This window comes from Bos taurus, chromosome 5 (genome assembly GCF_002263795.3).
Source record: "Bos taurus isolate L1 Dominette 01449 registration number 42190680 breed Hereford chromosome 5, ARS-UCD2.0, whole genome shotgun sequence".
NCBI lineage: Eukaryota > Metazoa > Chordata > Mammalia > Artiodactyla > Bovidae > Bos > Bos taurus.
Genome location: NC_037332.1, coordinates 40,323,428 through 40,335,764, shown reverse-complemented (window position 1 = coordinate 40,335,764; position 12,337 = coordinate 40,323,428). Strand labels below are relative to the sequence as shown.

The 12,337-nt window shown below is 35.6% G+C and overlaps 1 protein-coding gene across 1 annotated transcript in view; it reads left to right on the top strand.

Moving 5' to 3' along the window:
- LOC132342142 (mucin-19-like) overlaps positions 1 to 9,105 on the top strand; it is a 37,666-nt gene extending 28,561 nt beyond the window's left edge. The window contains 7 exon segments of the mRNA XM_059886925.1: positions 3,787 to 3,818; positions 3,907 to 4,069; positions 4,661 to 4,698; positions 6,265 to 6,375; positions 7,313 to 7,352; positions 7,982 to 8,090; positions 8,736 to 9,105. Of these exon segments, the coding sequence (XP_059742908.1) occupies positions 3,787 to 3,818; positions 3,907 to 4,069; positions 4,661 to 4,698; positions 6,265 to 6,375; positions 7,313 to 7,352; positions 7,982 to 8,090; positions 8,736 to 8,919 (677 nt within the window). The 3' untranslated portion in view covers positions 8,920 to 9,105.
- Positions 9,106 to 12,337: the final 3,232 nt, after the last annotated feature.

Here is a 12,337-nt window from a genome sequence, read left to right as displayed (position 1 = left end):
GGCTTAAAGCTCAACATTCAGAAAACGAAGATCGTGGCATCTGGTCCCATCACTTCATGGGAAATAGATGGGGAAACAGTGGAAACATGGACCACAGCCTTGTATAAATCAAAGAAACTATGAGCTTCTGCCTTGTAGGACCACCCAAGACAGATAGGTTATGGTGGTGAGTTCTGACAAAATGTGGCCCATTGGAGAAAGGAACAGAAAACACTTCAGTATTCCTGCCTTGAAAACCCCATGAAAAATATGAAAAGACAAAAAGATAGGACACTGAAAGATGAACTCCCCAGGTCGGTAGGTGCCCCTTATGCTACTGGAGATCAGTGGAGAAATAACTCCAGAAAGAATGAAGAGACGGAGCCAAGGCAAAAACAACATCCAGTTGTGGATGTGACTCATGATGGAAGTAAGGTCCGATGCTGTAAAGAGCAATATTGTATAGGAACCTGATTTGTTAGGTTCATGAATCAAGGCAAATTGGAAGTGATCAGAAAAGAGATAGCAAGAGTGAATGTCAAAATTTTAGGAATCAGAGAACTAAAATGGACTGAAATGGGTGAATTTAACTCAGATGACCATTATATCTACTACTGTGGGCAAGAATCCCTTAGAAGAAATGGAGTAGCCATCATAGTCAACAAAAGAATCCGAAATACAATACTTGGATGTAGTCTCAAAAATGACAGAGTGATCTCTGTTTGTTTCCAAGGCAACCCATTCAATATCATGGTAATCCAAGTCTATGCCCCAACCAGTAACGCTGAAGAGGCTGAGGCTGAACGGTTCTATGAAAACCTACAAGACCTTCTAGAATTAACACCCAAAAAAAGATTTCCTTTTGATTATAGGGGACTGGAATGCAAAAGTAGGAAGTCAAGAAACACCTGGAATAAAAGGCAAATTTGGTTTTGGAGTACAGAATGAAGCAGGCCAACAGCTAATAGAGTTTTGTCAGGAGAATGCACTGGTCATAGCAAATACCCTTTTCCAACAACAAAAGAGAAGACTCTATACATGGACATCATCAGATGGTCAACACTGAAATCAGACTGATAATATTCTTTGCAGCCAAAGATGTAGAGCTCTATACAGTCAGCAAAAACAAGACCAGGAGCTGACTGTGGCTCAGATCATGAACTCCTTATTGCCGAATTCAGACTTAAAATGAAGAAAGTAGGGAAAACAACTAGACCATTCAGGTATGACCTAAATCAAATCCCTTATGATTATACAGTAGAAGTGAGAAATAGACTTAAGAGCCTAGATCTGATAGATAGAGTGCCTGATGAACTATGGACAGAGGTTCATGACATTGTACAGGAGACAGGGATCAAGACCATTCCCCAAGAAAAAGAAATGCAAAAAAGCAAAATGGCTGTCTGAGGAGGCCTTACAAATAGCTGTGAAAAGAAGAGAAGCCAAAAGCAAAGGAGAAAAGGAAAGATATAAGCATCTGAATGCAGAGTTCCAAAAAATAGCAAGGAGAGATAAGAAAGCCTTCCTCAGTGATCAATGCAAAGAAATAGAGGGAAACAATAGAATGGGAAAAACTAGATATCTCTTCAAGAAAACTAGAGATACCAAGGGAACATTTTATGTAAAGATGTGCTCAATAAAGGACAGAAATGGTACGGACCTAAGAGAAGCAGAAGACATTAAGAGGTGGCAAGAATACACAGAAGAACTGTAGAAAAAGATCTTCATCACCCAGATAATCACGATGATGTGATCACTCACCTACATCCTGGAATGCAAAGTCAAGTGGGCCTTAGGAAGCATCACTATGAACAAAGCTAGTGGAGGTGAAGGAATTCCAGTTGAGCTATTTCAAATCCTGAAAGATGATGTTGTGGAAGTGCTGCACTCAATATGCCTGCAAATCTGGAAAACTCAGCAGTGGCCACAGGACTGGAAAAGGTCAGTTTTCATTCCCATCCCAAAGAAAGGCAATGCCAAAGAATGCTCAAACTACCACACAATTGCACTCATCTCACATGCTAGTGAAATAATGCTCAAAATTCTCCAAGGAAGGCTTCAACAATATGTGAACTATGAACTTCCTGATGTTCAAGCTGGCTTTGAAAAGGCAGAGGAACCAGAGATCAAATTGCCAACATCTGTTGGATCATCGAAAAAGCAAGAGTTCCAGAAAAACATCTACTTCTGCTTTATTGACTATGCCAAAGCCTTTGACTGTGTGGATCACAATAAACTGTGGAAATTCTTCAAGAGGCAGGAATACCAGATCACCTGACCTGCCTCTTGAGAAATCTGTATGCAGGTCAAGAAGCAACAGTTAGAACTAGATATGAAACAACAGACTGGTTCCAAATCGGGAAAGGAGTACATCAAGGCTGTATATTGTCACCCTGCTTATTTAACTACTATGCAGAGTACATCATGAGAAATGCTGTGCTGGATGTAGCACAAGGTGGAATCAAGATTGCTGGGAGAAATATCAATAACCTCAGATGTGCAGATGACACCACCTATGGCAGAAAGTGATGAAGAACTAAAGAAACTCTTGATGAAAGTGAAAGAGGAGCTTGAAAAAGTTGGCTTAAAGCTCAACATTCAGCAAACAAAGATCATGGCATCCAATCCCATCACTTCATGGGAAATAGATGGGGAAACAGTGGAAACAGTGGCAGACTTTATTTTTTGGGGCTCCAAAATCACTGCAGATGGTGACTGCAGCCATGAAATAAAAAGATGCTTACTCCTTTGAAAGAAAAGTTATGACCAACCTAGACAGCATGTTAAAAAGCAGAGATGTTACTTTTTCAAGTAAGGTTCATCTAGTCAAGGCTATGGTTTTTCCAGTAAGTCATGTATGGATGTGAGAGTTGGACTATAAAGGAAGCTGAGTACCAAAGAATTGATGTTTTTGAACTGTGGTGGTGGAGAAGACTCTTGAGAGTCCTTTGGACTACAAGGAGGTCCAACCAGTCCATCCTTAAGGAAATCAGTCCTGAATATTCATTGGAAAGACTGATATTGAAGCTGAAACTCCAATATTTGGGCCACCTAATGCGAAGAGCTGACTCATTTGAAAAGACGTTGATGCTGGGAAAGATTGAAGGCCAGAGGAGAAGGTGACTACAGAGCATGAGATGGCATGCTCAGTGGACATGAGATTGAGTAATTTCCATGAGTTGGTGATGGACAGGGAAGCCTGGTGTGCTGCAATCCATGGGGCCACAAACAGGCGGATATGACTGAGCAACAGAACTGAACTGAACTTGACATTTAGTGGATGCTGTAAAGATCGAGAAAAGTATCAGAGGAAAGAATAGAGACAAAATGAGAGGGATGAGAAAGATCTGCTATTTGAGAGGAATTTCTGAGTGTTCAGTCTGAAGGAGTAATATTTTCAAGGTAAGAATTTTAAAATGTTAGCTATTGTAGGGAACTTGAAGAACTGATAAGGAGGCCTTTAGACTGATAATTATGAGGTCTTAGTGAATTGTAGGATTGTGAAGGCAGAAGTCAGAAAGTGAAACAAAAGGTGAACAGTAGCCATAGATTTATTGACCACTGACAGGAGAGATCAAGATTTATCCTTTCTGAGGAGTGTAAAATTAGGAAATATATATATGCTTGCTAGGGAAAGTTTGCTCAAAGTAGGTGATTTATTTACCTTAAGGCACCTTACAACCCTTCACAATGTATCTCTGAAATCCTAGTGCCAATTCAGGTTTGGTCAACCTGGTGGTTATCTACAAATAGCAGACAGTTATATTTTGCCAAATTTAATTAGCATTTGTCATTTCATGCTAACAGCTTGTTATGGTCCACTGGGAGAAAAGAAGTCAGTAAGTACACAATTTGTCTCTACTTTAATACAAATTTGCTGTCATTTGTATGTTTGAATAGAAGTCTAAATTTGGATTGTATTTGTAGCCTGGAGACATATGGACTGCCAATTGCCACAAATGCACCTGTACTGATGCAGAGACTGTAGACTGTAAACTCAAGGAGTGTCCTTCTCCACCCACATGCAAACCTGAAGAGAGACTTGTAAAGTTCAAAGATAATGATACCTGCTGTGAAATTGCATACTGTGGTATGTATTCATAATACCTTGTTTTCTTTTCTACTTTATTTTATTGAGACATAATTGACATAAAACAGTATTAGTTTCAGGCATACAATATAATGATTCCATATATATATACACACACACACACACACACACACACACATATATATATATACATATATTGCAAAGTGATCACCACAGTAAGTCTAGTTAACACCACCTATAGTTACAATATTTTTCCTTGGAATGAGAACTTTTAAGATCTACTTTCTTAGCAATATAATGCATTATTTGATTTGAATTGAATATTTCTTTACTTATTCATATATTCAAGAGATATTTATTGAGCCACTAATCTGAGTCAAATAGTTGATAGGTATGACAAATAGCAATCAATATTTGCCTCTTAAAATTTACTATCTTTTGAGTAGGAGAAACCTAGAATTAACAGTTATGAATATAATCAGTAGATTAAAAGGAGATGATGGTGTTATGGGAAGAAACTTTATAATGTTGCCTTGTTGACTGGTAAATATGATCTCATATACAATTTCTGTTTTATAAATAAAAAATTATAATGTTTGTCTTAGGGTAAAATATGTATTTGTTTTTCAGAACCAAGAACATGTTTATTTAACAATAATGACTATGAGGTAAAGTTATTTCTACTTTAATATACTTTTATTATCATAATTAAGAATAAATGCAGAGTCTCTCAGCTAATACAAAAAAAATCATATGTAATGGTGGGGTGGAATCCATTCAGTTTTTACCCATATTCATTTCAAAAGAAAGGTCAAATGTAACATCTACCACAACTTGCTTCAAAGGGGAACAATAGTCTTGGTCATTAATCTAACAATGGAGCTGTTGAACAGAATTTCCCATGGGTTTCCCCAGGTGGAGAAGACATATAACATTCAAATCAATGAACAGAGTTAAACTGTAATTATAATCAGAAAGATCTAATGGCTGAATTGTCAGAGATCAAATAGGAAAAAATCAGAACTCCATTCTGAGGATATTACAACACAGTATATTCAGGGCTGATCTGACAACTGATTTGACATATTGGAAAGTAATTTAATTTTTTTAGAAAAAGTATCAGAAAGCCATAAAAAACAGATGATTCTCAAATTGATAATAATACATGTGAACTGGTGGCACTAAATATTACAAGAGCTAAATCTAGACTAAAATATGTGGTATGTTAGGAAATACATAAAACAGAGCCTATAAGTTAATAATAATTTAATTTGGTTAAAGTTAATTTAATTTAATAATTTACTTTGGGGCTTCCTTGATAACTCAATTGGTAAAGAATCTGCCTGCACTTTAGGAGACCCTGGTTAAATTCCTGGGTTGGGAAGATCCACTGGAGAAGGGATAGGCTACCCACTCCAGTGTTATTGGGCTTCCCTTGTGGCTCAGCTGGTAAAGAATCCACCTGCAATGCAGGAGACCTGGGTTTGATCCCTGGGTTGGGAAGATCCCCTGAAGAAAGGAAAGGGTACCCACTCTAGTATTCTGGCCTAGAGAATTCCTAGGACTGTATAGTCCATGGGGTCTCAAAGAACTGGACAGGACTGAATGACTTTTACTTTACTTTGGTAACTCATTTCTTATACTCACATTTCTACTTGGGTTTCTTAAATTTTAGTTTTAAAGGTGATCTGATGAAAATCTATGACAGTTTTGGAATATAAAATATGATGATATTTAAAGAACAAAGCAAAATTATACCTCTAATCATTTATATGCAAAACAGTTGAAATAATAAAATTTGAGCTTACCTGAAAGTTCACTTTGTGATTTGAGGGAATTTCCCAAACTGATGTTTGAATTTTGTACATAAAGCAATTATAAAGCAATCTGAGTAGCAATCTAGAGAGCTTTAAAAGCATAAAAACATAAGCAAAGGTAGAAGATATATTGTGAGATTTTTTTAAATCCTTGAAAAAATATCATAGAACTACTGTAGATGAATCTTAATTTGAGGATTGAAAATCTTGACACATTCTGTGCCCTCAGTGAAGATCTTTGATTATTCATGGAAGTCTTTAACCTACTTTTTCTTAAATATTAATCTAATGGCTCAAAGTGTCTCTGGAAATTCACTAGACATTACAAATTTGAAAAGATGTACAGGATTTATTGTCAACCTGAAACAGAAATGAAGATCAATAATCATTAGTTCCCTCCTCCTCCCCACCTTCCAGGTTGGTGCTTCATTTGCTGACCCTAACAACCCGTGTATCTCTTACTCCTGCCACAACACTGGTTTCGTTGCCGTGGTTCAAGACTGCCCGAAGCAGACCTGGTGTGCAGAAGTAAGTCATCTTCTTAAGTAATAATCAACAAGATTCACTTCTTATGATAAATATAAATATATCTAGTCTTATTCGTAAAGTTTTTGCCTAGCAATAGACATAAATCTCTTACAGATTTCATTCCAGTTATGTCATCTACCTTTAGTTGCCAATTATACTTTTCATATCAAATATGTATTTGCAGGCTCTATAAAGCTTAATCTAGTGCTATTCTAGAAGTAAGTTACTGTAGAAAGACTGTTGCTATATTTTAAACAACAACAACAAAAAGCTAGTATTTTTCAAGGTCATGGCTTCAGGTTAATAATTTTCTATAAAAGAACACATTTTAAAATAGAATCACCTAAGTATGTACAGTTCAGATTGCTCTTTGTGTCAGTTTTTATCCCCTGAAAATAAGATGAGGGTTTTGCTTTAATGAATGTGTAAGCTTAAATTATTAAGGAAGTTTTACATTTCACTAATTTTTTTCCTGAAGATATAATTGATAACATAAAGTTTTATTTTAGACTGCCAACTTTGGATTTCAACATTTACTGAGTTTTTACTTCAGAGAGTTATAAGTTTGAGATTATAATAATGTAAGGTACAAATCTTGCTTGTGAGAAACTTAAGTGTTGAGTCATAATGTCATTATTAAAGTATATTTTTCAATTAAGGGAGGAGTATTCTTTTATTCTTGGGCATTTTATTTTAAAGAGGAATTTAGTTTAAGTGTTGTTTTTCCATTTCTACCCACTGTTGAAAAGTTTGGTGTTAATAGTCTCACTTTTATTACTATGCTTTCCTCTCTGTGTTGATTGGATCTGAGATCTTTATGTTTATCTGTTCCATTCCTTCCTTTGTAATGCCATTTCAATAAGTTAACAAATGCTATATTATTTATAGAAAAATACAAGATTTTTTCAGTCATTTTCTTTTTCTCTGACTCCTATAGGAAGACAGAGTCTATGATTCAACAAAATGTTGCTATACATGTAAGTAAAATTAAATTCCACATATGAGAGAAATGTAAATTGTTAACAAAGATTTAGTGTTTCTTTGAAACAAAATGACAGATCATTAACACAAAGTCTCCTGTGTTTTTAACACAACCAGTAATCTAACTCATATGCATACTGATGATTAATATAATGCATTATATTTTCTTACTTATGTTGGTTGCAACACTCTTCCAAGTAAAAACCAGTGATGTTTACAAGGGTGAAAATTTAATTTTCATGGAAAAAGTTTTGTTTGCTCTCCTAACATTGGCAAATTATATTGTAAATTGTTGTATTAGATCATAAGGATGATCAGCAATGAGAAAACAGATGTGCAAAACAACCATCCCCCCTTTTTCCTCCTCCCCTCTTTCCTCCTTCCTCTTACCTTCTTCCCTTTCTTTTCCTTCTTTTCCTTCCCCTTCTCCTGTGATAGTAATAATAGAATAATAATAACATTTATTGAGTATTACCCTGGTACCTTGTGCTGGGTGCTGAGATAGTCCCTCCATACCATTGTGAAGTATTTGTTATTATTCTCTACTTTATGATTAGGAAAATTGAGACTTAGCAATTGTTAATGTTAAACCTCATTTCTGACTCTGTTTTCCATTTTGTTTTAGGTAAACCTTATTGCAGATCTTCATCCGTGAATGTGACTGTTAACTATAATGGTTGCAAGAAAAAAGTTGAGATGGCAAGATGCGCAGGGGAATGCAAGAAAACCATCAAGTAAGTTTCTCTTTGTATACTGTATGTGAAGTTCGTAGCATTGTGGAGAAAATTAAGCTTTGAAAACATTACATGAACAAATATTTACATGAGATCTAATTATCAGGACCTGATTCAAATAAAATATTAATATCTACAAAATAAAATAAACATTTTAAATAGTAATTAAGCATTTTGAAGTTGTTTTCTATATAAGTCAGACATAATATGTTTATGGTAAATGTATTTATTTTCATAAAGTGATTACAGACATAAGTCAAGCAAATACTCTTGCTTAAAAGTGTTTTTAAAAATGCCACTTGCATTTTAAACATAGCATATATTACATGTTTTCCCTTTTGTATACTTTCACATGTAGATTAATTATGGAGAATAATAATTTGGTATTAAGTTGTATATTTTTAAAATGTTCTGTTTATATTTTTGTACCATATTGCTCTAACTGTGAGGTTGCTATCTTCACTTTTTTGGTCTTATATACAAATTACTATGAATCCATAGCAGAAATATACAATAAAGGCAAAGAATAAATTGGCTAGAAGACTTGCTAAATCATTTAGACAATTGGAGTCTGAGCATTGATGTCAATTTATTTCAGAAAGCATTCTGAAAATATTTATTACTGAACCTTTTTTTTTCTTTTAGGTATGATTATGATATCTTTCAGTTGAAAAATTCATGCCTTTGCTGCCAAGAAGAAAACTATGAGTATAGGGAAATTGATCTTGACTGTCCTGATGGTGGTACAATACCATATAGGTACAGGCATATCATTACATGTTCCTGTTTAGACATATGCCAACAGTCTATGACTTCAACAGTCAGTTAATAATAAATGGCATTGCCTTTCCTGCTGTAACAGACCAGGTATTTATTTTATAAGTGAACAAAAATAATGACTAAATTGTGAAAATAACTAAACATTTACATATTGCTCAAAAAGTGAGTTGTCATTATGAGGTTTTTTGTTCTTTGATTGACTGGATCTAAAAAATAAATACAACTTTGCAAGCAATTAGTGAACGTGTGTATTTATTTGGTAGCAATAAGAATTCTGGAAGTCAAGGAGAAACTAAGTCATGTCATGGCTCCTCAGTATATTTGTCTTCTACTCTTCATCTGGATGAGGCCATTATCCTATTTTGTTCCTTTACTTCATGGTTAAGCTTATGAAAATGTGAATTTTGTTCATCACCCCTTTCATCTATGACACCTCCCTCTGCTTAGGATACTGGTAACCTTCTTATGATTTTTTCCTGTAGGTTCTGATATCATTTTCACTCTTCCATTCTTGAAACATTTTTCTTGCAGTTTCTATGACATCATTTTTAATTAGCATTCCTATATTCTGTGGACACTTTCACTTTTGCCAGTCTTTTAAATCTCAGTCCTCCAAAGTTGTATCTCCTTCCTCTTCTCATTTTACTGAGGCTCCTTGGAAGATTTCATCAACATAGGTAGATGTGTTTATACACTGAATATTTCCAATCTATGCCTCCAGCCCTAAACTCTTCTTTGAATTACATCAATAGAATTGCATTGATAAAACTGAGTTTACATCTCTAACTGGACATTCTGTGCATGGAAGCTAAGTTGCTTCAGTCATGTCTGACTCTGTGTGACCCTGTGGACTGTAGCCCACCAAGCTCCTCTGCCCATGGCAAGAATACTGGAGTGGGTTGCCATGCCCTCCTCCAGGGGATCTTCCCCACCGAGGGATTGAACCTGCATCTTTTACATCTCCGGCATTGGCGGGCGGGTTCTTTACCACTAGCGCCACCTGGGAGAAGCCAGGTACCACAAATTCAGCAAGCCAAACTTAAATGTCACTCCCCTTAAACCCACATTTCTACTTGTATTTTGCATACCTTGAGGTAGTTAGCTAGCAGTTGAGGTTCAATAATATCATGACTGTCATCTTCAGTACATTCTTTGCTGCTTCACACACATACCTTCCCATATGCATATTTCCAAATGTGCCTTATACAACATTGTTTACATATGTAAAACATACACAGTTACTAACAACGTATGTTAGTACATTAGTACCTTTCCAAATCCATTTTCTCATAATCTACTTCTGTACTACTCACCTTTTTATGTGACTTGGACTATTGGTAAATTTAACCATCATCAAATACTGCATGTCCAATGGTGGTTGAAGAATTGATATGTTAGGATCTTGGTAACTGCCAACAAAAGGTGAACAATAACTAAATCCAGGTGGATACTACAGATACTTTTAAATTTGGTCCCAAGGCCTTTGACTTTCCTCCATGTCTTGTCACTGTTTCCAGCTTTTTCTTCCTCTCAGTCTATACCAGAATCAGTCAGTTGGCAAAATGTTTCGTATATGAGCCCTTCAAAATACGAATGGGTGGCATCATAAGTTTTTCAATACCTTTTACATCGGGGAATGGTAAACACAGAGTCAACCACACACTTACATCTCAGCCTTTTACTGCATGACAGTAACACTATTCTCCCTTAGTCAGAATTGGTCATCCCAGACAATATGACGATGGAGACAGAATTTTCAGCCTAGAAAGGCTGTTCAAAGTCACAAAAGACCCAAAATAGCTATAAAGGACTTTGAGCAAAGGGGAGAGAATGTAATATAAATGTTGATTTTTGATTCATGTAATATATCACACAGTGCAGTCAACATATTAGCTTCACAGGTTAGTATCCCTCAGCTGGTGTTAATGAGGAGCTCCCAAAGTCCAGATTTTAGGTTTAACATTTATGCAGAATAAGACAATTTCACTGAAGCTGTATGCACCCATTGCCTTTTGCTTTTCATTTTGAAAATTTTTTTCAGTTGAAAGGAGTTCTGTACATTGGTTCATGGTAATAAATAAAATATTCAATAAGCCATGGATAAAAGTACTTCCCAAGACATGTTAAGCACAAAAGGAAAATTCAAATCAATAATTGGTTATATTGGAGAAAACAAGTACTGATCTCTCCCCCCATCAGAAAAGGATCAAAGTTGTCTACCTGTTACCCAGAGGCTGTCTGGTAGACTATAGAGCAGGTACTGAGTTGGAATTGATATCTATATTGATTCCAAACCAATATTTGGAAACAAATTTCTGGGATCTACCCATTTTGTTTCATTGATTATAGAAATATCTAGAAAAACAGCTTCAATTCCAATTGCCATCAAATTACACTTATTGTGAAGGATATTGTGAGGCATTGTCCAGAGTTCCCTTCAAAAACAAAAGATTCATTTTCCCAACTTTCGAGAGTGCTGCCAGAAGATATCTTATGGCTGTTTGCCTCCTTCAGGGATTGCCTAAGGAAAGCCATGTCTTTCAATGTCATGGCCCCTTTTTGGAAAAAAAGTGGAGCATCCAATTACTGAGGGATGGTAGAAAGCTTTGGCCCTCCTATCACAATTTGGATCTTAAGAATGCCCTGAAAGGTTGACCAAGGCTTTCACTGAAGACACATAATGTCTTGATTTCTCCCTCTATCCAGCCTTGATTCCTTCCTTCTCTTCCACAATTTTGGATTCCAAGAGCTTCCCTAATATGTTTGTTAATATCTATCTCAGAGTCTGATCCTAGGGAATTCAATCTTCATTACTTATAGAAATTCAGAATCATTCTCTAGGGTCAGTCAACTGTTTGTAACATTCCAGCTTGAGAACTGAATAGGGGAAGAATGCAGAAATAAGACTATATCTCTCATTTTGATGGTGGCTTTGAGTTAAATGTATGAGACCTCCACCACTGTCTTGATCTCTCATTTTCTCTCCCCACCTTTCCCTTATATAATTAAAAAATATTTTTTATGCCAACAAGACCATTTTAATGGCTTTAAAAGACAAATGGTGCTAATATAAAATTAATGAGAGGAGAGTTGAATATTAACAGTCAAAATATAGAACTATAATTTTGTCAGAATACCTTTAAAACTTAATCAATATTCCTGACTATCCTAATATTTCTCTCCCAATGTGTAACTCGTACCACAATACTGGTCACTATCCTCTTCTTGTTTGCCTTTGTATGCTTCATAATCCTACATATAGCTTAGTAAAATATCACTTTATTTAGGGATGATTGGTATATAAAGAGCTGTACATGGAATTAAGATGGTGGCATATGAGGCTCCTAACTTCCCTCTTCCATTTGGATATACTACACGAGCAACTACTATACATGGAGCAACTCCTTTTGAAAGAAATTCCAAAATTAGTTGAGTAATTCCTACACACTGGGTAAACAAGAAAATAT